Source organism: Sapajus apella, unplaced genomic scaffold, assembly GCF_009761245.1.
Source record: "Sapajus apella isolate SASKATOON/1434 unplaced genomic scaffold, GSC_monkey_1.0 scaffold3, whole genome shotgun sequence".
NCBI classification, from domain to species: domain Eukaryota; kingdom Metazoa; phylum Chordata; class Mammalia; order Primates; family Cebidae; genus Sapajus; species Sapajus apella.
In genome coordinates, this window is record NW_022436943.1 from 53,378,249 (window position 1) to 53,402,258 (window position 24,010).

The 24,010-nt window shown below is 41.1% G+C and overlaps 1 protein-coding gene across 5 annotated transcripts in view; it reads right to left on the minus strand.

The window, feature by feature from the left end:
- ASAP1 (ArfGAP with SH3 domain, ankyrin repeat and PH domain 1) overlaps positions 1–24,010 on the minus strand; it is a 403,505-nt gene that overhangs the window by 63,747 nt on the left and 315,748 nt on the right. For all 5 annotated transcript variants that reach the window (XM_032246627.1, XM_032246599.1, XM_032246607.1 and 2 more), the window contains 10 exons: positions 22,668–22,716; positions 16,471–16,634; positions 14,532–14,665; positions 12,276–12,367; positions 7,187–7,373; positions 6,859–6,944; positions 5,482–5,597; positions 5,275–5,342; positions 3,827–3,934; positions 337–565 (listed from right to left, as the gene is read on the minus strand). In XM_032246627.1, coding sequence (XP_032102518.1) covers positions 337–565; positions 3,827–3,934; positions 5,275–5,342; positions 5,482–5,597; positions 6,859–6,944; positions 7,187–7,373; positions 12,276–12,367; positions 14,532–14,665; positions 16,471–16,634; positions 22,668–22,716 — 1,233 coding nt within the window. The remainder of the gene's footprint in view (positions 1–336; positions 566–3,826; positions 3,935–5,274; positions 5,343–5,481; positions 5,598–6,858; positions 6,945–7,186; positions 7,374–12,275; positions 12,368–14,531; positions 14,666–16,470; positions 16,635–22,667; positions 22,717–24,010) is intronic.

The following is a 24,010-nucleotide window of genomic DNA, read 5'->3' on the forward strand; positions in this document are numbered from 1 at the left end:
GACCACAGACTGAATCTCAACTTTACCTCTTACCAGTGGTGTGACCTTGGGCAAGTCACTCTACCTCGTTGAGACTTAGTTTCCTCTTCTGTAAAATGGGTACAAAAACACATACTTCACAGGATTGTCATGAGGTTAACACAAATAATGCACAAAGAGTACCCACAACACTGCGTGTCCTGCTCTTGGTGCCTGGTAAATGGCACAGTCCCTATTTCAAGCTGCTCCTGACAACATGATCCATGCCACTCAAATGTACCTTGCAATTCTTACCTCAAAGCTGGCTACACGGCCAGCTCTGAGGATGGAGTCATGACCCCTTCTCAAAGCCCGTACCTTTCCCGGCGTTTCTAGGAGGCAGAGGGGGAGCCTCCGCAGTTGGTGATGTGGGCGAGTCTGTGCTTGTGGAGACGAAGATCTGGTTGGTGAAAGCTCCATAGGAGAGCCGCTGTTTGTCCCTTGGAGTGCTGAATCCTGGCAGTGCCAGCTTGTCCTGGGGGGAGATACTGGAGGAGTGGCAGAAGCTCTGAGGTCTGGGTGAGCGCTCTTTCTTGATGGGGCTTGGCTGGCAGATGAAACAAGAAGGTGAGATAATAATGAAGGACCACCCTTCAGGTGTACAGAGAGCCTCTGCAGGGTAGGCTCAGGTGGGAATCCGGGTTCCTGTGGCTCTCTGTGCTTTACAAGGTCTGCCACAGCGAGCCTCATGGTGGTGACACAGTACAAAGGAAGGATCTAGATATCACACTTTTAAATCTTTCACCACTATGAATAATCACACTAGTGAAACACTGGTTAGGATCAGCGGCAGTGTCAGAAGCATAGTGTTAAGGTCACAGGTAGATTTAGCCTTTAATTAGCAATGTCCTTCAGAATGCAGGACATTTTCAGCAACATCTGAATATATTTCCACCTACTTCTAATTTGCTACATTAAGATTTCCTCCCTCCTCAATCCTTTAATGGTGAAGTTCTCATTCTTTGCTTCTTTTCTCATTTTATATCCCCCCACAAAGTAAACGGATTCATACCCACTGCCCCCAACACAATAATGACTTACAGATCTGTAAATCCAATCCTAACTACTTGGGTTCCAAACCATTTTCAATGGCCCATAAGGTGTCTCTGGTATTTGCAATTGCGGTGATGACATTAGGATCCACTCAACTGCCCAAGTTAGAAACCTCAGTGTCACCTAGAGTCCCTGGTTTCTGCAGGCACCTCAGAAATACCCCTCAAAGCCAATCCTAGTGCAGGTGCTCATCAGTTCCCACTGCAGCTACAGCCTCTGGAATGGCCACTTCTCCAGTCTATTTTTCACATTGTAGCCAGAACCGGTGGGAAACTCTGCTCTTTAGACAACAAACCTCTTGGGGCTTCTGACTGATGCACAAAAACCCAAAGGCTGGACTTGGCTCATAAAGCTATCTTGATCTGGTTTGCTTGACTCCAAGGCAGCTGCCAGCCTCTCACCATTCAGCCAGGCGAATGCGTCTCACATACAGTGCTTCTCTCCATTCCTGAGACATCCAGGCTCTACCACGACTCCTTTCCTTGGCACATGCTGCTCTCCATAACTGGAATGATGCACTCCACCCCACTTCTTTCCCTGGCAAGCCTCTACCTATCCTTAGAAACCAGTCTCCAATGTCCTTGAGAAGGTCTTCACTGCTTGCCAAGACTGAGACAGCTGCTTGGTAGTCTGAAAACCTCTTGGTAATTTTCCCAAATGCTTATAATGGTTATCACATCTTATTAAAATTTATTTCCTCCTTAAGCTGTTAATGCCTTGAGGACCTCTTTGGCCATTCCTTACATCCTGCCTGGGACAGAGGAAATGTCCAATACATATGCAATCAATTAATGCATGAATGAACTTTCAGAGGTAGTTAACTGCCTTAAAAAGGAAAACACAGTGAGAAATGGGCCTAATCCTACAAACTGTCTTCTACTAGCTGGGAGCCTTTACGATGTCCCTTATGTACTTTTTTTTCTCTTTGAGACACGGTCTCACTCAGACATCCAGGATGGAGTGTAGTGGCGGGATCTTGGCTCACTACAGCCTTGACTTCCCGGGATCAGGTGATTCTCCCACCTCTGCCTCTTGAACAGCTGGGACCACCGGTGCGCACCACCATGGCCAACTAATTTTTGTATTTTTTTGTAGAGAGGGTTTCGCTGTTGCCCAGGCTGGTTTCAAGCTCCTGGGCTCAACCAATCCACCCGTCTCAGCCTCCCTAAGTGCTGGGATTACAGGTGTGAGCCACTGCACCAGACTATGGACTTTCAATAAAGATGATCTGAGATAACCTAAGTGCTTAAATCTGTCTAATCCACATTTAATGAACATCATGCCTTAATGATGGCACACATTCTGAGAAATGTGTTACGAGATTTTGTTCTTGTGTGAACATCACAGAGTATACTTACACAAACCTAGATGGAATAGCCTACTGCATACTTAGGCTATATGGTACAGCTGATTATTCCCAGGCTATAAACCTATACAGCATATTACTATCCTAAACATTGTAAGCAACTATAACATAATGGTAACTACTTGTGCATCTAAACATAGAAGAGGTAAAATAAAAATATGGTATATAAGAGTAAAAAGTGGTACTTTCCATGAATGGAGCTTGAAGGACTGGAAAATGCTCTGAATGTGAGTGAACGGCCTAGGTGAGTAAAGGCCTAGGACATTATAGTATGCTTTTATACTACTCAGTGTAGTAGTATACAAGCATCCCCACACCATGTGAGGAACGCGTTGCACTACAGTATTATGACATCTATGACATCAGTAGGTGATAGCTATTTTTCAGTTCCATTATAATCTTACAGGGATCCCCACTGAGTATGCTGTGTGTTGTGGACTGAAATGTTACTATATGGTACATGATTATGTTCAATAAATAATAATTGTTGTTTACTTACTAATTACTTGAAGGTTAATTTTATTTTTGTTTACCTTTGGTTTGGTTTCTTTTAAAGACATAGGGTCTTGCTCTATCACTCAGGCCAAAGTGCAGTGGTGTGATCATAGCTCATTGTAGCCTCAAATTCCTGGGCTCAAGCAATCCTCCTACCTCAGCTTCTTGAGTAGCACCACCATGTTTTATTGATTGATTTATTTACTTTGTAGAGACAGGGTCTCACCATTTTGCTCAGGTTGGTCTCAAACTCCTGGCCTCAAGCGATCCTCCCGCCCTTGGCCTTCCAAAGTGCTGGGATTATAGGCATGAACCACCATGCCCAGCCTCAAGGTTAATTTTATGTCAGCAGGCTACAATGTCCTGGTGTTTGGTCAAACACCAGTTTGGATGTTGTTGTAAAGATATTTTTTAGATGCAATTACCATTTAAGTGAGTAGATTTCGAGTAAAGAGAACTGCCCTTCATGATGTGGGTGAGTTTCACCTAATCAGCCAAAAGGCCTAAGAGAAAGGACTAAGGTCCTCTGAAGAGGAAGGAATGCTGTCCTCAGACTGTGTGTAGCCTGAAGACCGCAACATTCACTCCTGCTGGATTTCCAGCCTGCTGGCCTGCCCTGTGCATCTTGAACTTGACAGCTTCTTCAATCATGTGAGCCAATTCCTTAAAAAAAATTTCTCTTTCTCTTTCCCTATCCTATTGGCTCCATTTCTCTGGACAACCTTAATATAGCTGTTAAATGGTGCCCAATAAGGACTGAACAACAAAAATGGCCTTGGTACATTAAACTGTAAAACTACAATCGATCAATCTCACTAAAAATGGATCTTGTCTACACAGAGTAGAAAAGCTGGGGTAAGTGCTAAGGAATTCGAGGATATAATTTATACTCACTTTGTCATCCAGATCATCATCACTTTCATCCATCTCCTCCTGTCGAAGATTCCACTCATACTCTACGTGGACATGTGGATTGAACTTTCCAGATTTAGCCTGAGAAAGCTGAAAGGAACAGCAAATGTGCACCATTTTAATTTAAATGGAACATCCCAATATTATACAAACACTGAGCAAATCCCACCTTACTCCTAGTTTTCAATGAATCAGCTACAGGTGTACTACAGCCAAAACTCTGATTAGACAAGCTGCATTGCTGCATGACAGGCTCAAGAGAAATGTAAAGAACTACAGGCAGAGCCTTCTCTATTTTGATAACTTGTCTCCAAAATTAAAAGCTTTCTTCTTATTAAATGGGCCTCAAACTTGCAAATTCCTGGCTGAAAGGCAAAATGTGTCTTTGAAGTCTAAGAGGTAGGCTTTTAAGGTCCCCGTCCAATCTGTGGCCCCATTTTCTCATTCATAAAATGGAAGAAGGGATAACTGTCTCAAAGGATTCTTTTAAGAATAAAAAGGCCCAACTGCTTTGCCTGGAACCTGGCACTTAGCAGAAACTCAAGAGAATCACACTAATGCGAAGGCCCAGAGTTGCTAAGCAAAACTAGTGGAGTCAAAAAAGGTGACTGTGCACAGGAGGGGGAGGGGCTGGGAGAACAGTGTGTTACCATTTTGAAGACCACTGCACTCTGAGCTTTAACTTGCCCAATTTTTGGAATCAGCTTCTCATATAATTCTTTACTGTTAAGCTTCAGAGAAAGTCTAATGGTCTGGGAAATAAAAAGCATGACCTCAATCCACAAGCCTATCTGGTAATAATACCTCTCAAAAGCCTTTCAGCTCCTTTAACTGCATTCCAAAGACAAGTGGATGACAAATTTACCATTTTACCACTTTTTCTCCCATCCAAGTATAACCAGGCCCGATCTTGCTTAGCTTCTGAGATCAGATGAGACTGGGTGCGTTCAGGGTGGTATGGCCGTAGGCCATTTGACCACTTTTTCTAATGTAGCACAGTGCTTATCTGAATTTCTTTGGCTAATGTTAAAAAAAAAATGAACTTGCTTTTTTTTGAGATGGGAGTCTCGCTCTGTCACCATGCTGAAGTGCAGTGGTGCGATCTTGGCTCACTGCAACCTTTGCCTCCGGGTTTAAGTGACTCTCCTGCCTCAGCCTCCCAAGTAGCTGGGACTACAGGAGCATGTCTCCACGCCCAGCTAATATTTTTATTTTTAGTGGAGACGGGGATTCGTCATGCTGGCCAGGATGGTCTCAATCTCTTGACCTTGTGATACGGCTACCTTGGCCTCCCAAAATGTTGGGACAACAGGTGTGAGCCTCCGTGCCCAGCCTGAATCTGCATTTTTAATATTCAATTCCAGTTTCTCAGAATGACACTTTTAAGGCAGCCAATATCTAATAAATCTTCCATGTCCATTTTTGCTTACCAGATCTTCACACTGAGTAGCTTTTAGTCTCTTTGCTATGTCTAGGGCAGTTTCTCCAGCCTGGTTAACTGAAATAGAGAAAAAATTAATTTGCATAATTATCTATGAAACACCTTAAAAAAAGGCAAGGAACAACAATGACATTACAATGTAACATGCAACACATGCTCTTACTACAGTCATGAAGACACTGGGACACACTCTTACCTATATCCACAGTGGGCTTGCTCCTGAGCAGAAGCTTCAAACATTCAGGTTTACTGTACATACTACAGTAGTGTAGAACTGTATTTCCCAAGGCCGTCTGCTTATCCAGGTTCCCACTGAAAAGTCAGATGGTTAGAAAAAAATGACTTACTCTGTAACTTAAAACTATAGATTAGCCACTTTTTTTTGTGCTGACAATTGAGTCAAATTTGAGACCTACTTATTACAGAGAAAATTATGTTTCTAATCTGGATTTATAAGCAATATAGTGGTAACAACTAGCATTTACTTAAGAGTGCCAGGAACTATGGGACAGACATTGTTTTTTAATGTTTACATGTATTAGTTCACTGAATCTTTACAACCATCTGATGGGGTAAGTACTAATAATAACCTCTTTTACAGATAAAAAAAAAAAAAACCTAAAGCACAGAGAGGCTGAAGTGCTTGCTTTCAAGATTTTCAGGATAGGTATGGTGCAGCAGGGATCTGAACACAGGTAATCTGTCTCTGGAGCCAGTGCTTTGACCCGCTATGCTATGTTGTCTCTGAGGGAGAAACCTGGACTTTTACACAGTTTGGCTTGTGTCTACGTACCATTCTTCCTATATGGGTTCAAATCCCCTAATATTTTGATCATCTTCTTTGGATGAGCTCTAGTTCCTCCTCACAAATCTGTTGCTTACAGAACAGATAAAGAATAAAGAATCCAGCAAGTCTAAACTTCCTGTGTTCACTATTATACTTCCATTAGTATGTCCCAAACTTGAATGAGCTGTTGATCCAGCCACACACACTGCTGCTGTCTTATATGAAATTTACGAACAACGAAAACTCAAAAATCTGGTTAATCTGTGCTGTTAAGTGTTCTCTCTTTTAACCTTTCCTAATGGTTGGGAAATGTGTCCAGTCTGTGCAGCAGAGTTTTCAATACAGACAGAATTTTACATTTATAAAGGCCAAGGGGTGGCAAACTATAGCCTGTAGGCCATATCTAGTTCACTGTCTGTTTTTATAAATAAAGTAATAAAGTTTTATTGGAATTGAACCATACTCGCTTGTTTACACATTGTCTATGGCTGCTTTCACACTAACATGGCAGAACTGAATAGCTCTGACAGAGACAATTCATGCCTGCAAAGCCAATATATATATATTAACTTTGAAGATTAGATTTTGTTTGGAGAAAACAAAAACCCCACAACCCAAAGGATGGGATTTTACATTTCAAGACATCTCCCACTAAAAAATATTTTTTATATCTAGCGTGATACAGAAAAAGCTTGCCAATTCCTGATCGAGGCCACTGATAGGCCTGGTTTGTGTTAATTTATAAGGCATATTCAGGTAATTCAATAGAGAAAACAAACACCATACCAGTTTTGTACAAGGAAATCAACCAAATGGAGCGATGTCTGGTCTGCAGTTCGGACGGCAAGGTGAAGGGCTGTCTCCCCAAGCTCCTAAAAAGGGAAGGAAAAGTATAAATAAGTGGATCATATGCTCTACTTAGGGAAGCTTCACATACATTAGTTGCCCCAAAGTAATTATAAGGAGCACACATTTTCACTCTCAAAATCTCTTGATTTAGACATGGTCACCCAATGTATAAGAGTCTCATTGTATGGTATAATGTTAAAATAAGTCACCTTTTAAACTGATTTTCCACATTACATTTTATCCTATGATTTTAGTGAGGACTTACCTGCCCAGGTTCTAGCAGTGGTTCCATTAGCTCTACCCCCTCTGCATAGACTTGAATTAGTGCAAGTAAATCCCTGGATTTGATGGCCTCAAGCAATTCATTTAGTTTAGCTGATGAAGTTGAACAGGTCTTCCTTGAAAACCTATGATCTACATACTTCGCAGTGATATATTCTTTTCGTACAGTCCTAAAACACAAGACAAAATAAAGCATTTTATTTTCCAAGTGCTAAGAAAGGTTTACGTTTTACTGACAAACATTTCTCTTTGAGAAGAGTTATTTTAATTAAGATATGCTTCTTTTCACCATTCAAACAAACCAGGTTTTAGACAAAATTATTCCAATAGAGACAGAATAAAGAAAATAATATGTATTTAACTAATATATACAGGTAATAAATATAGTTACAAAGTAAACAAGCACATAAATCACAGTAAATTTCTTTTTCACCTTGACCAACAGCATGAGAAATCAATTATAAATACTTCAAACTCTGATATATAAGTATATGAGGAAATTAAAAAATTTGAGAAGTTAAACACATTATGAAAGACCAATTAACAGTTTTCAGAGCTTCATGGAAAGGATTTTTGTCATCTGATATAACTCCCTATTCATTTTATAAAATTTTTAAAAGGATGGAGTCTTGCTACGTTGCCCAGGCTGGTCTTGAACTCCTAAGCTTAAGCAATTCTCCCGCCTTGGTCTCCCAAAGTGCTGGGATTACAGCCGTGAGCCAATGCATCTGGCCATAACTCTTCATTTTATAGGTGAAGAAACTGAGGCTCAGATAGGTGGTCACTGAAGCAACTACCCCAGGCCTGGCATTGAGCTCCAAAGGGGTGAAGATGAGCTATCTTTCCCACAGAGGTTTTGGTGTAGGAGCAGGAGACCACATGGATAACATGCCCAAAATCTGAAGGGGTGAGGTACTTTTTCCTTCTCTTGAGAAATCGCCTTTCTCACTTCAGTTCAAGTGTTTCTGGTAGGACTGAGCTTACCTCCCAGCGACAGCAGTGAGTATATGACCTAAGTGGCCCCACGGTTGCCTTGGTCACCTCTGGGCAAAGACTAAAATGGAAGTCAGCTCAGAGGAAAGGAGAGGTAGAGTCAGGGAAAGAGAGTTAGGGTATGCACCTGAATCCATCCCTTTACTTTTCCAGTTACATAAGCTAATTAATAAAGACAGTAAATGGACTTCAGATTAAATCCTAGTTCTACAGGATCCCAGCTATGTGACTGTGGGAAACTGCTTAATCTTCATGAGCTTTAGGTTTTTTTTTTTTAATCTGAAAATACAAATAAGACATTGGTATATTTTGACTTAAAGGATGTACAGTGTCTAAGAAGTGTTTTCTACCTTCTGAGAGAGCTCTAACACAAAGGATATAAACTTTCTTGCTCAAAAACATGCATTCCACCAGTGGAAGCTGCTGCTATTTCCAACACCTCACAGTCAGGCAACACAGTTTAACATTGCGCTGGTACCTTTTTCTTTCATTCTGGGTTGGTAGTAAAAAGAGTTGAGCTGGTTGATGATGGCACACAGCCTCTGGTCTTTTCTCAACTCTATGCAGTTCAGAAAAGACCAACTGATTTACTAAGTAACCAAGCGCTCATGCTCATGGGTGTCCTTTATGCTTAAGTCAAAGTCCCTTTAGGATGGCAAGAGCCTGATGAATTAGACGACTTCCAGTAACCGAAAGAATGGCCCAAGCCTGGCTTTTGAGTCCTCTGCTGCATGTGTCTTATATAAAGTGTGAAAGGCAGTTACTGTGTTGATGAATGGAGCAACAGACTTAAAAATTAAATGGCTCTTGATTCAAGTCTGAAACCACATGCTAACTATGTGACCTCAGGCAAATCAAGTTCTTGCTGCACCTCAGTTTCCTAACCTGCAAAACATTAGTAATCATAGCTGCCTGTTCCAAGGAAGCAAATTATGGGTAAGGAACAAAGAATGACGCATGCCTTAGGGGTTCATTTGAAAGCTTCCTTCCCATTATTATCCATAAGGGCAGAACTAGACTTCAAGATGCAAAGTTGCGGGGAGGTGGATCTTACATTTCTGTTTCCGTGCATTCATCTGTGTTTCAGGAACATCTGCAGATGGCTTCATGTCACTGGAAGTATCATGTGATGCCACACAATTATTTGGAAGAAATGATGCAGAGGGCGCTCAGGTATCACATGATCACCTGGATCACCTTGAAAGTCACCTCTACCCTTAGGTCTCTAATTCCGTGGCCATAGGAAGTATCTGGCCTCTTACTAGGCACAATACCTTCAACCTTTTGTGGGCATTCAGCCCATGGTTTCCTAACAATTTAAGGTTTTCTGACAGTGGAGTAACAGGGAGAATGGAAAATAGATTTGTCTGGAAATCTGGACACTAGAATTCTAGTGCTATGGTTGATAAAGACAACTTTCCTCCTCTGTCCCCTTAAACCCAGGCCTCTCCTTTTCTACTCCATTTTCATTAAAGCTACCATCTATTTACCTAGAGGTAAAACCTTGAGTGTCATCTTGACAGAGTCTTAAACATCACATATTAAAACTGATCCACAAATCCTGTTGGCTCTCACTTCAAAATATATTGGGAAGTCCACTACATTTTATTACCTTCACTGCTGCCACCTTTGTCTAGTTTATCTTCAGCGCTCAGTGGATCTGGTCTAACAGCATCTCCCCTGTCTGTTTCCACAGGCACCCAGGCCCCACCATACTCCCCACAAGTCTGTCCTTCACACATCAGCTACAGCTGGGTTTCCCAACCTCAGCCCTACTGACATTTGGGGCTGGGTAATTCTTTTATCTGGCAGCTGTCCTATGCATTGCAGGATGTTTAGCACCAACTCTGACCTCTACCTGCTGGGTGCAGTAGCACCTGTCCAAGTCATGACAACTGCATGTCTACAGACATTGCCAAATATTCTCTGAGGGCAAAGTCACCCTTGGTTGAGAACCAATATCACATGATCAACTTAAAACATAACACAGATCATGCCACTCCTGTTTAAAACTTCTCAATCACACTTGTAGTGCATGACCTACATGATCTGGTTCCATCTCCTTCTTGCCCACCATTTCCCCGAATGCTCAGTTCTCTCCTGCCACACCTTCTTTCAGGTCATAGTTCAAATATGCCTTACTTACCTTGGGGCACCCATAATGACTGTTTCAGCTGCCTGGCTGCTCCCCACGGGGAGGGGCCGTCATGCCCTTCAGCTTTGCTTTCCCCAACTTCAACCTGAAAAAAAGTCCCCTCCCCCTTCTCCACACACTTCAACACCTCCTCTTGTTGTACTTTCTTCAGAACACCTAATACAGTGTGTAACTGTATTACTGACTTTTTAATTCCTGTGTTTTCCTCTCCTCAGTCAGAATGTAAGCAGGACAGAACTCTGAACTCTGTCTTGTTTGCTACTGTATCTTCAGCACCTACAAGAGTGCCTGGAGCAGGGAAGTTGCCTCATAAGGATTTGATCAATGACTAAATGAGTGATTAAACTGCATGTTACAAGAGGTTCACTTTATGCCTCTGGGTCATTGATCAAACAAAACAGTAGCAGTAGTAGCAGTAATACACAGCACTTACTACAGGCCAATAATAATAATTTTCATAGATACTTATATAGCGCTTACTACAGACCAAATGCTGCTCCAAGCACTTCTTTTTTTTTGAGATGGAGTCTCACTCTGTCATCCAGGCTGGAGTACAGTGGCGTGATCTCAGCTCACTGCATCTCCACCTCCCAGGTTGAAGCGATTCTCCTGTCTCAGCGTCCCTAGCAGCTGGGACTACAGGCGTGTGCCACCATGCCCAGCTAATTTTTTGTACTGTTAGTAGAGACGAGGTTTCATCGTGTTAGCCAGGGTGGTCTCGATCTCCTGACTTTGTGATCTGCCTGCCTTGGCCTCCTGAAGTGCTGGGATTACAGGTGCGAGCCACCGTGCCTGGCTGCCGCAAGCACTTTTTACTCAAGCCCCTTGTTACCACAGCCCTCCAAGGTGGATACATGTTCTGGATGAGGAAACTAAGGCAGGAACAAAGTTACTTGTCCAAGGTCACATAGTTTAGGAAATGGCAGAGCTATGCTATGAATTCCAGCAGTCTGGCTTCAAAATCTATGGCTTTAATAACCATTATATTAGAGATACTGGAGAATCACTGACATTTTGAAGGCAAAAGCCTTACAGAGGCCAAATGACTAGATGAGGCACGTAGTTGACCGGGCAGCGCTGATACTGTTTTCCACACGAGAAACAGGACATAAAAATCCATGCTGTTATGACGTTAATTCGACAGCAGGGTCTTCAAGGTTTTGGTCATGCAAACATTTCAAAAATGCTGGTGTGGAGAAGACTGCACTGTGTATGCACTTGAGAACTTATTGTTATCAAGCTGGTAAAATAACTTACATCTTATTTCTTCATGGTAGTTTTATGATCAAATTAACTTCTGAAAAGCCTTCAGCGTAATCTGTCCTTTTTTTTTCATCTGCATAGTGTTCTGTTGTGTGGCTCTACCATACAGTATTTCATCAGATGCCTACAGATGGATACTTGTTTCTAATCTTTTTCTATTACAGAATAGGAATAAATTCCCAGGAGTGGGACTGCCGAGTCAAAGGGTAAATACATTTATAATTTTGGTAAATATGGTTAATTTCTTTTTCACAGTGTACCATTTTGTGCTCCACTGGCAATATTATGAGAGAGAATGTCAGTTTCCCCACAATCTTGCTGAGTGGGTTTGTAAGCATTTGGATTTTTGCCAGGCTAACAGGAATCTCCCATTGTCTTTGAATGTCTCTTACTTATCACAATACGTCATGTTTTTGAGAGAACTGCCCCCATGACAATCTGTGCTCCACAGAGCAGACACTCAGCTGCAACTACAGAGGGGAAGGTGAGGGTGAAAAGAATCTGTGCATTCTGGAAATACATTTCTAAATACTCTGCTTTCCTCTGATAATGGGGTTTGCACTGAAAAAAAAACTGTAAAAAACTAAGAATTTTTTTGGGAGGGTAGAAAAATAATTATAGAATGGTAAAAAAAAAAGTTTAATATATCAGAAATACTTACATATCACTTGAAGGCGTTGGTTTTGGTGAGGGGCTGGGTAAATTTGCTTCCATAATATCATTAAAACTATTGTTTCCTACATTCTTGGCCAGCTGTAACAGAAAGTAAAAAAAAAAAAAAAAACACAATATAGCAAACTCTTTACTACTAGTTAAAAGTGTCCTATTATTTACTTTTGAGATTTCTGAGTATGTGTTTTCCCTCATTTGACTTAGAATATAAACCACCATCCATCTGGTCAACAAATATTTACTGAGCATCTACTATGTGCCAGGCACCAAACTCAGTGCTGGAAATGCAGCGTTGGGTAAACCATGTTCCTTTTCCATAGGTGCTCATAGTCTAGTGGGGCCACTGACAAGGAATCAATCATGTCTACATTTATGTGATAAATGCTAAAATAGAATCTGGTCCTACACACATACAAACGATCTGGGATTACAGAGAGAAGGCTCCATGTGAGTTTAACCATAGGTTAGACTTTTAATGAACAGCAATAGTTTTTCAACCATCACATCTCCTTTTTATATTGAACACATTTACTCCCTGGACAGAAAAGGACATAGAATTACCCTATATTTGTGAACAGATTAAGATGCTGCAGGTAGCAGAGGACCCAGGAAGCATTTTGCTTCTGGTTTCAAGAGAATTCTAAGAAAATTTGTCCTGAAGGGCCTCTATTCATTTCATGAATTTTGGGATGCAAAGTTTAAGAAACATACATGCAACCAGGTCTTTGGGGAAAAAAATCTTGGGTTAATTGCAGGGCATATCTTTGGGATTTGGACTTTTCTCTTTCTTGTCATCAAACTGGATTTCATTAATAGAAGTCAAGGAGATGAGTGACATCATTTCTGCACTAAAGAAGAATGTATTTCAGATGTTAGGTCTCTGTCTCTTCTCTATAATCCAGAAGTGAACTAGGGAGCTGAGTATCAGCATGGTAACTTCCTACTTTCTGAATTAAAAGGAATGTCTTGTATTGTGCATAGAACAGAAGACAGATCACGATTGCTTAGTGAACGCTAACATGGCCAGGTCTGCTGACTGGATTACTAAATGCCCATTTTGGTACTTTTCCCCAGTCAAGGCTAATGATAAGCTAGACTTTCAGCTTTTTTTTTTTTGAGCCCAGGTTCACTCAGGTTCTGCTCAACAGTGAGCCTCCTGTCTGAGAAGTCATATTTTATTTAAAAATCTCACTCTTAGTACAAAGACTCTCTCTCCCAGTGCACCAGTGTTAAAATTATGCAAGTCAATTTTTACTGGACAAATGGACAGGGCATTTGTCCAGTAGGCTTCCTACTTGGGGGATGCCAAGTAGGGCTCCCCTTCCGTTTTTTGGTATATCTTGGGGAGCTATTTGGACCTGATGACAACTCCAGATCTGGGTGACTCATGATGGGGAAGTACAGAGGTTAAAGGAAAACAAGTTTAAGTGTACATAAACCCTTTTTTGAATTAAGAAGCCAAGCACCGCAATTTTACACAATTTCTTCACTTACCACCTAAAGAAGTTATTGGCAGGGTGCAGTGGCTCACACCTGTAATCCCAGCACTTTGGGAGGCTGAGGTAGGCAGATCACCTGAGGTCAGGAGTTTGAGAACAGCCTGACCAACACGGAGAAACCCCATCTCTACTAAAAATACAAAATTAGCTGGGCGTGGTAGCACATGTCTGCAATCCCAGCTACTCAGGAGAATCACTTGAACCCGGGAGGCGGAGGTTGCGGTGAGCGGAGATTGCGCCATTGCACTCCAGCCTGGGCAACAAGAGCAAAACTCCGTCTCAAAAAGAAAAGCAGTTATGGGTTAGCGAGTAGCTGGTTTTATGACAATAGTTAACAAGCCACTCCTAATTCATGTGTACTTTCACAAACTTAGAAAAAATAAAAATAAAATTGAGATAAACTCCTCAGTCATTACTTATAACAGAAGCCGTGAAGTAATGTGAACATTTGAGTTTAACTGCTATTTCAGCGTAAAGAAAAAATTGTTTTGAAGAAGCCCATCCCAAAAGAAAGGAGACAGTTTCATTGAGCTAATTATAGACATGTAGGATTCGCTCTTCCTTCAAACAGGAAATAGAAACAGCATCACACACCATAAAAGTTACATTTTAAACATCTATGCAAACTCGTAAAATTCAGGAATTACAATCCTTTGTACTCAGCAGAATACAAAAAAAAAATACAAACAATATATTAAAATTACTCATGACAATATTATTCTTCCCAAGTACAGGTCACTACTTACCAAGAGTTCAGAAGTTCCTAATTTGTCTAGTTCCAAAGACTGAATGCGAGAAATATGAACCCCCATTTCCCTATGGATGCCGGAACATTCTATACAGGTCAAAATACCCAAATTGGTTGAAAGCCAGGTAGGTTCTGTGGAAATAATTTTGAAGACAATGAAACAAACAAGACATTTAATTTTAGTGTGCCAACTACAGAGGAAGCTCAAACAACAGCAGTACAACTTGTTAAGAACCATGAAGGAAAGACTTAAATAAAAGAAATGGACTCTTGTGGTTTAGCCTGGGGACTACTCTAACAGTTTCCTTTTGATACTGAAATGAAAACAAGATTAAACACTTTATCCTTGTGAAAATGTGAGAAAGGCTTTTCTTACGAGATCCTATGCAATACCTTTAGGCCTTGTGAGAGATGTTCCCTCACTGCCACTATCACCTCTGACAGTGATGGACTGAATGAAGGTCTATGAAGTACTGCTCACAGGTGAATGGATTCTATAGCCATCATTAACCTCCACGTTGTAACTAACGTTAACCCACCAGTTCGTGGTCATGGCTTCCCCATGAGCACCTCTTAGTAATAAGACAGCTGTAAATAATGAACACCAAATGTTTAGGGATATAAGGCCTTTTTTTCTACAACCTCCTATGGCCCTAGAACAGTGGGAACTATTACTTCTATGTTAGCAAAATCCTCAGTGTTCTTTCTCTGGGTCAAGCTTCTTTCTGACTGGTCAATGCCTGAGATTTTACTACGTGTCTGCCATTTCCTGACACTATGTGTGTCACTATCATACATGTACACAATAATGGCAGAAAATCTGAGACTTTTCTCTGAGCTCCTTATGGCACCTTGTGTAGAAAATCCAGTTTCACAAGTAAAAGAGTAAAAAAGGTATATAGTGCTTAAGAACACCACGTTTGCATCCTGGTTCTGACCCCTACTAGCTGTGTGACCTTATGCAAGTCATTCAACCTCTCTGAGTCCTAGTTTCCTCACCTGTAAAATGGGAAAATGGGAATATTGGGATCTTGCTCACAGGGCTTCTACAAAGATTCAATGAGATAAACAAAACACCTAGCACGATTCTCAATATGGTGGGGGCATTCAATGTTAGCTGCTGCCAATACATAGATAATATAGCGCTATTTGAAAATAAAAGTTTGGGAGACAGTGGTATAGAGCTTAGGGAGGGTTTGGCTGAGTAGGAAGGAAGGAAAATCATGTACCACATGTCAGTTAATTTCACATAAACCATTTCTTTCTTTTTTTTTGAGATGGAGTCTTGCTCTGTCACCCAGGCTAGAGTGCAATGGCGTGATCTTGGCTCACTGTAACCTTTGCCTCCTGGGTTCAGATGATTCTTCTGCCTTAGCGTCCCGAGTAGCTGGGATTACAGGTGCTTGCAAACTTGTCCAGCTAGTTTTTGTATTTTTACCATGTTGGGCAGGCTGGTCTCTTAACTCCTGACCTCAAGTGATGTGCCCGCCTCAGCAAAGTGCTAGTATTACAGGTATGAGCCACCGTGCCATAGAAAGAGACTGACCCATTTTTTTAGGATAAGGAAACTACGAATCAGAATAGTAGAGGGACTTGGTGTGAGATTGTCCAGGCTGTGAGTGGCAGACTGTGATACAAAATATGGACTCCATGCCCCCTACTCTCTCCATAACGTCCATGGTGTTTATATACCTGGACCTTATAGGAAAGGTAGTATTTTGGCAGTGACATCTAGGAGAGCAAGAGGGGCTTTCCAGGTAGAGAAAACAGCAAGGTAAAAGCAGCTCAGCGGTGGGAATTATCATGTTGGGAATGTGTTGTGTGTGTGTATGTGGGTGTGTCCACTGGGGTTAAGGCTTTTCAATAACTAGATCATTTTATATTCTACAGAAAGAGAAAGGATGTTATAAAAGCTGGTTCAAATATGGGACAAAAACCTGATGAGCCACAATCGCAGCAAATGTCATTTCCTGGGAGCCGCTGGACATCCTCAATAATGGCTTTTGTCAGGTCTTCCAGGCTGTTCTCTCCCGCACTCTGCTCTCCACGGAAGGCCATGGTTAGGGCCTCTTCTTTGCTATTTGTCAATACTGATATCCATCTGTTGGCAAAAACATAAGAGGAAAAAGGCCTTTATAAGAGCATGGCCATTGTTTTCTTCCTCCACTGCTAAAAAATCTACTTTTGTCAAGTAATTCTGAAAGAGAACCCCCCCTCCCAAAATAGCAATAAAGCGAGGAAAAACGAATAAATCCAACTTGAAGGAAAGTGAGAGTTAAAGAATAGAAAGTTACACATAGGGGAAAATGAGAGATGAGAGGAGCAGATGAGTGAGAAAAGTAAAATATCAATATAACTGAGGACTTGCACGAATATACAAGGAGACTGAATTTCAGCGTGGGCATATTGAATAAAGGGAATGTTGGAATGGAGAGGACTCAATGAGGGACCCATTCAATGCAAGGATGAGAAAACAATGATGAGGAATGGACAGGGGACAGGAAAAGGAGTTTAGCAAAAGGTATCTGTTTTCTGCAAGACTATGTCAGTGGGGACACTTAATAGTGAAAATGAAGAGATATTTCATTAGGAGCCACAAAAATTTATGCTTATGAGAAAGTCATATTAACATGGAAATATGACATTTATAATATTAAATGAAGAGTGCAGGGTATTTACTTATATACAATATGACTACCATATGTCCCAAACAAAATAACCCTTTGCTACTAAAATAACCTAAAAATCCAACAACAGGGTGTTGATTAATAAGGCATGAAATAACCACAAAGTAGAACAGTTAAGTGGGCATTAAAGTGTACAATTTCAAATGATTTTTGATGCTCATAATGATTTCAAATGCTCATAATATAGTGTTTTGTGAAATCAACAACCAAAAAATCTATTATATGACTGATATGGTTTGGATTTGTGCCCCCACCCAAATCTCATCTTGAATTGTAATCCCCATAATCCCCACGTATCTGGGGAGAGACCCATGGTGGGAGGTGACTGGGTCATGGAGGTGGTTTCCCTCACGCTGTTCTCATGATAGTGAGTGAGTTCTCATGAGATCTGATAGTTTTATAAGGGGCTCTTCCCCCTTTGTTCCACACACTTCTCTCTCCTGCTGCCATGTGAAGACAGGCTTATTTGCTTCCCTTCCATCATAATTCTAACTTTCCTGAGGTCTCCTCAGCCATGTGGAACTGTGAGTCAGTTAAACTTCTTTCTTTTATAAATTACCCAGTCTTGGGTATTTCTTTATAGCAGTATGAGAATAGACTAACATAATCATATAATCCCAAATTTAAATATATGTATGTATTAAAGGCCAAAAATAATTTCACCAATATGTCAATAGTGGTTGTCTCTGAGTAATTTTCTGCAGAAAACAATTGATAGAGGAATTGCTTGACTTTATGCTTTCTATAATTTTTCAAAACTATAATGAGCTTGTATTACTTTCGTGAATGAGAAAAAAGTCAAGTTTACTTTTTATTCTTCTTCTCATTTCTTTTTTAAGACAGAGTTTTGCCCTTGTTGCCCAAGCTGGAGTGCAATCTTGGCTCACCACAAACTCCGCCTCCTGGCTTCAAGCGATTCTCCTGCCTCAGCCTCTGGATTAGCTGCGATTACAGGCATGTGCCGCCATGCCTGCTAATTTTGTATTTTTAGTAGAGATGGGGTTTCTCCATGTTGGTCAGGCTGGTCTTGAACTCCTGCCCTCAGGTGACCCACCTGTTTTGGCCTCCCAAAATGCTGGGAATATAGGCATGAGCCACTGTGCCTGGCTGCCAAAGTTATTTTTTAAAAAGAAAAGGAAGAACATTTCCAAACCACTGTAGTTTTGTTTTGTTTTCTTAGTTACTACATAGACAGCTAATGTTTATTCTCAACAGGCAATATAAACGTTTAGAACCGAGTCTCCCATTTTTTCGTATATCACTCAATAAAATGGATATGAAACAAAGCACTATACAAAAGGCTTTGAATAATAGTGATAGCATAATAATCAAAAAACAAATTATGTTTTTGGAGTATGTGAATAATGCAAGTCACACCTTTGACTCTAGGTGGCGCTCACCTTCAGTATGTTGGGAGAAATACAATTAACTTCTACTGTAATGTGGGAAACTGAACATTTCAAAACCAACGGTCTAGGAATTTGATGTGGCAGGAACGGGGGGATTTAGCAACTTTTAGAAGATTAAACAGTATTTTTTCTAACAGTTAATCTCAAGTTAGAAACTAGAAATTGTTTTGTTAAAAACAACTCAAGAACCTGGGTTCAACAGGACTGATCACTGCATTCTATCAGTGACACTGATGTTACTGGATTTTTCACTTGACTGCAAAGCCTCTATTTTGCTTTCTTCTGGCATTACAGAATTTGGCTAATATTGGCCAGTATCCAATATGTACCAAATACTTACAACTTTTTGACATACAGATTGTGCACCCCAAATTCAAAATCCAAAACACTTGTGGTCCCAAGCATTTCAAATAAGGGATATTCAACCTGTAGAATCTTCCAACATGCCTCTCAGTTAGGGTTTACAACACTTTATACATGAGGAAACTGAAGTTATATGACTTGCCTAAGTAGGTCCTAGGCTGGATTGTGTCAGACCAGATGAAGATAAGAAAATACTTTTGTTGACTCACTTTATCAGAGTTCCTTCCATTTGCCTCTTTACTCGGGAGCTCATGACAAATAAAGAAGTTTGTCATGATAATCAGAAAAAAATATATTTAAAGGATAATTTTCTAGAGAAAATAATTCAAATTTGGTGGAATGAAATGGCTACATTTTAAAAGGACCAAGAATCACAGTGATCATTTATGACAATATTTTTAAACTTTTAAATTATTTTCAAGTAACAAGCATACTCAAAAGCATAAAGAATGTATAATTGTATTTTAATACTTTAAAAGTCCCTTTGAGTTTTAGAAGATAAAAAATAACTTGGCACTGTGCTAAGGGCTTTACATATCTTATGCTCTCAAAGTCCTGCAATTGAGGTACATAATCCCATATTACTGATGAGAAGACTGAAGCCAGATGATGTGCCTAAGGTTAAAAAGCCACTAACCACAATAGTGAATGTATGTAGTTGTAGCTATTGGGAGGCTGAAGCGGGAGGACTGTTGTAGCCTAGGAGTTCAAGTCCAGACTGGGCAACATAGAGAGATCTTGTCTCTCTCTTTTTTTTTTTTTTTTTAAACCACTAGCCAGCAGAGCCTGGATTAGAAGCCAAATGAGTCTAACATGTACCTGCTCTTTGTATACTTTCCTCAGTGAGAAGGAATTTTTTCATTCAATTTCTTCAAACGCTTTCATATGAAAATAAACTTAATGCAGTGAAAACTGCCTCTATGTAACCTGGAGGTAAGTGGAGAACTATGGCTTCCCTCTGGGGCATGTGCTTTCTTTGTGGACTGCCATTACCTCCTATATCAGTCAGAACAAAGTTCCCCTGTCACTATCGGCACCCAAAGAGAATGCAGGTTGGGCACTGTAGCTCATGTCTGTAATCCCAGCACTTTGTGGGGTCGAGGTGGAAGGATGGCTTAAGCTCAGGAGTTTGAGACCAGCCTGGGTAACAACAGCAAGACCTCATGGCTACTGACAAAAAAAAAAAAAAAAAAAAAAAAAAATTAGCTGGGCATGGCGATGAATGCTTGTAGCACTAGCTACTTGGAAGGCTGAGACAGGAGGATCACTTGAGCCTGGGAGACAGGCTACGTGCGAATGAGCTATAAACACACCACTGCACTCCAGTGTGTGTGACAGAGTGAGACCTCGTCTCAAAAACAAAACAAAACTACAAAGTGCAAAATGTACAGCTTCAAGATGGGCCAAGTAATTCTTTTACTGAAAAATGTTAAACCTCATGGGCAGGAAACCAATATCTAACAAAACTGGGACTGAATTACCTGTAAGTCCTAAGAGTAAATAAAATATTGAAGGCCTGAGTTTGAGTCACAAGGGAACAAAGAGAAAGTGGTTGTGTTCCCTGCCTCACCCAAATTACTCACCTGTGTTCCATTTAGGGGTTTGAGAAAGGGAAACGAGGAGGAGAGAATGAAATAAGAGAAGGATAAACAATATTCCAAGGTGACTGTGGAATCCTGTCTGGGTTCAAATCCTAGCTTATTAGGACTGTTACCATGGGCATCTTGTGCCTCTGTTTCCTCATTTGCAAACTAGGGACAAAAGTCAGGGCTGTAAGAATTAATAAGACAGTAACATCTCAATAAATATTACCATTTTCATTATAAACAGTACCTCTCCCTGAATCTGTGGGTGGAAGGACAGCCCTCTGACTTCTTCCTTTCTCATTTGACTTCAGTCACCTTCTAGTCCACCAACTCTATACCCATAACACCAAGTCATCAATCACCTCCTTCCTATTCCATCCTCCTGCTTCTGAGCCATCAGAGCCTCCTACCCGGAGTGTAGAGTATTTATAACCTTCCCCTAAGTTCGTGAGCCAGCTTAGGCTTACCTTCCTCTAGGAAGTCATCTCTGGGCAACAGCCCCAGGAAGCCATGACGGTGTGTGCCCTGAGTCTGTTCCTTCAGCTCATGGTCTCCTCTCCTTATACTTAGCACCTGCACTATATCACACTGACAACCTCCTTCAGTAGAGATGCAGTTCCTTCAGGGCAGGAGCTCCATCTCATTTAATGTATTCTCAAGGCTTTGCATAGTCTTGTCATACAGCTGACATTCATTAAATATTCAAATAATGAATAGCTATTTAGACCTTTCTCCTCCTTTTCCTTTGTCTCTCTACCTTCTCTCTCAGCTTTCTTTCCCCATCCTGTTCCTTCCATCTCTGTATCTTTTCTACCCATGTTCTATTTTCTCTCTGATGCTTTATCATTTCTTCTTTGAAATGGGAAAAGGGTAAAATTCCCCATAGAAGACTGTGTGTACATGAGCAAAAGCAAAAGCAAGTAAGCAAGTGGAAGAGAGAAAAGAGGTGAGTGTAAGGCAAAAAGGGTATAAGAATAATTCTGGGACCCTCTAGAAATAAAAGAGGAAAGAAATGAGAGGAACATAGCATTTATTGTGTGCCACTAATGGGACAGGAAGTTTGACAGTTTATGAAACTCAGTCCAAATTACCCCAAGTACTCGTTAGAAAAAAAAAAAAAAAAAAAAAAAAGTGAACACCAATAGCCCACTTTAACAAAAACATCCCTCTCCCAGGCAGCTGAGATTTGTAATAGTCACACATTGCCTTTTTCAGTCTAGGCTATAAGAAAGAAGATGGCATAACTGTTCATTTACTGTTCTCCATTGGTCTTGACTTACCTATGGAGTAGCCCCAACACCCTCAACACTAGGCATACTGTGCCCCAGATGTTGGGGCTACTCTCTGGATCAATCAGGTTGCAGGAAGAAGGGCTCAATCTCTGCTATCCAGGTAAGGGAAGGTGTGCCCTAACTTGGATACTTTTTTAAACACAGTCTCTGGCTCAGGACCAGGGACAGTGTTTAAAAAAGGGGCCAGGGACTGTCTAAGGTTGCATACCTGGTCAGGTTAGCGCAGGACTCCAGTGATACCAAACCTGGTCCTGGCCACTTTATCAGGTTCCCTTTAATTGACTGTCTACCCCAGTGAAAGGCATCTGCCAGTGTTCCTTCCTTCAGAACCCGGCTTCTCTTTACAGTAACGGTCAAGCGTCCAGGTAGGCTGGCTGATATGTTTGGCCACCAAAAACTGAGCAAAGGCCCCTCCTGAGGGCAAGGAATGTGATTTAAACATGCATAAGGCACAGTCTTGCCCTCAAAAAGCTCTTGGTCTCTACAGGGCTGCAGACATGCACCAGAGGATCACAGAGGGGTACGAAGAAGCCATGGGCAGATAGTAGGGGGCAATAACCCCAGAGAGGGTGGGGCTAAAGCAGAATCTTGCTGGGGATACCAGAACTTACTGAGTAGACAAGAGGGAGAACCACAGACAGAGAGAAGAGCAACATGTGACAGCCCATGGGCGAAAAAGAAGCATGGAGCCACCAGGAGAAGTTCTTACAAATGAAAGGAAAATGTTGATATACATAGTAAAGAGAGAGGTGCTTTTTCAATCCAAGGCATGGCACCATTATTTCAAAACTACTTACGCTACATAGTCCTGCTCATCTTCTGCCTGAAAGTGATATGTTCTATTATCTAAAATTAAAAAAAGAAAAATAAGTGAAACCATGAAAAGCAGGGTTCTTTCAGGTATAACACAAATTTAAGTTCCTGGGAAAAAAAAAAAAAACAAACAACCCGGTAAAAGTGGGATTTTAATGTTATTTTAGTTTTACAGCAGTATCGGCCAGGTGCCTTGTGTATATTATTGCTAATCTTCACAAAAGCCTTTTCTGTGTCTCATTTTACAGATGAAAAAACTGAGGATCCAAAAGGTTCAGTGACTTATACAAGGTCACACAGCAATAAAATAGCTACATGATTCATTCTGTCAAGATATCTTAAGTGCAACAAGAATGCAATAAAATAACCACAAATACCATGCAAACATCTGGCACCGCTTTTGAATAAACAGTGAGGAGAGGGGAAGGTCCTATTTGATCCAAATGGGTTTTCCTGATAAGCTGGAGAGTGCCAGCTAATTCAGCATTTTCTGTTTCACTTTCAATTCAACTGTTACTGTGCTTTCTTTTTTAAATCTCCTTTTCAGAAATGATTCATTTACTGTTCTGCATTGATCTTGACTTACCTACAGAGTAGCCCCAACACCCTCAACACTAGGCATACTGTGACCCAGGTGTTGGGGCTACTCTCTGGATCAATCAGGTTGCAGGAAGAAGGGCTCAATCTCTGCTATCCAGGTAAGGGAAGGCGTGCCCTAACTTGGATACTTTGGGCAGGTACACATGAGGGAAGCTCTTTCTTAACATTCAGGATTTCAAGAACGCTTCAACATATTCAGGTCAAACTAATACATCCTGAGCACTTCCTGTGTGACAGGCTAGGCATTCATATCCTTCATCTCCCCTGGAGAGAGAGACAACGTGTATGTCAAAGAACACATCATGCTCATGGCTGTAATCCCAACACTTTGGGAGGTCGAGGCAGGAGGATTGCCTAAGCCTAGGAGTTCAAGACCAGCTTCAGCAACATAGGGAGACCCTGCCTCGACCAAAAAATTAAAAATTGGTCAGGTATGGTGGCATGCACCTGTGGTCCCAGCTATTTGGGAGGCTGAAGGAGAAGGGTCACTTGAGCCTGGGTGGCTGAAGCTGCAGAGAGCTGTGGTTGCCACCACTGGACTCCAGCCTCAGTGACAGAGTGAGACTCTGTCTCAAAAACAAACAAAAACCAAAACAAAACAATAAAGAACATGCCATGGGTGGCAGTGCCTGAGAGCCTTGGTTGGGTCTCTGCTTTATTGCTGTGTGACCTTGTGTAGCTCACTGGACCTCCTGGAGTCTCAGTTTTTTCTTCTGTAAATGGAAAA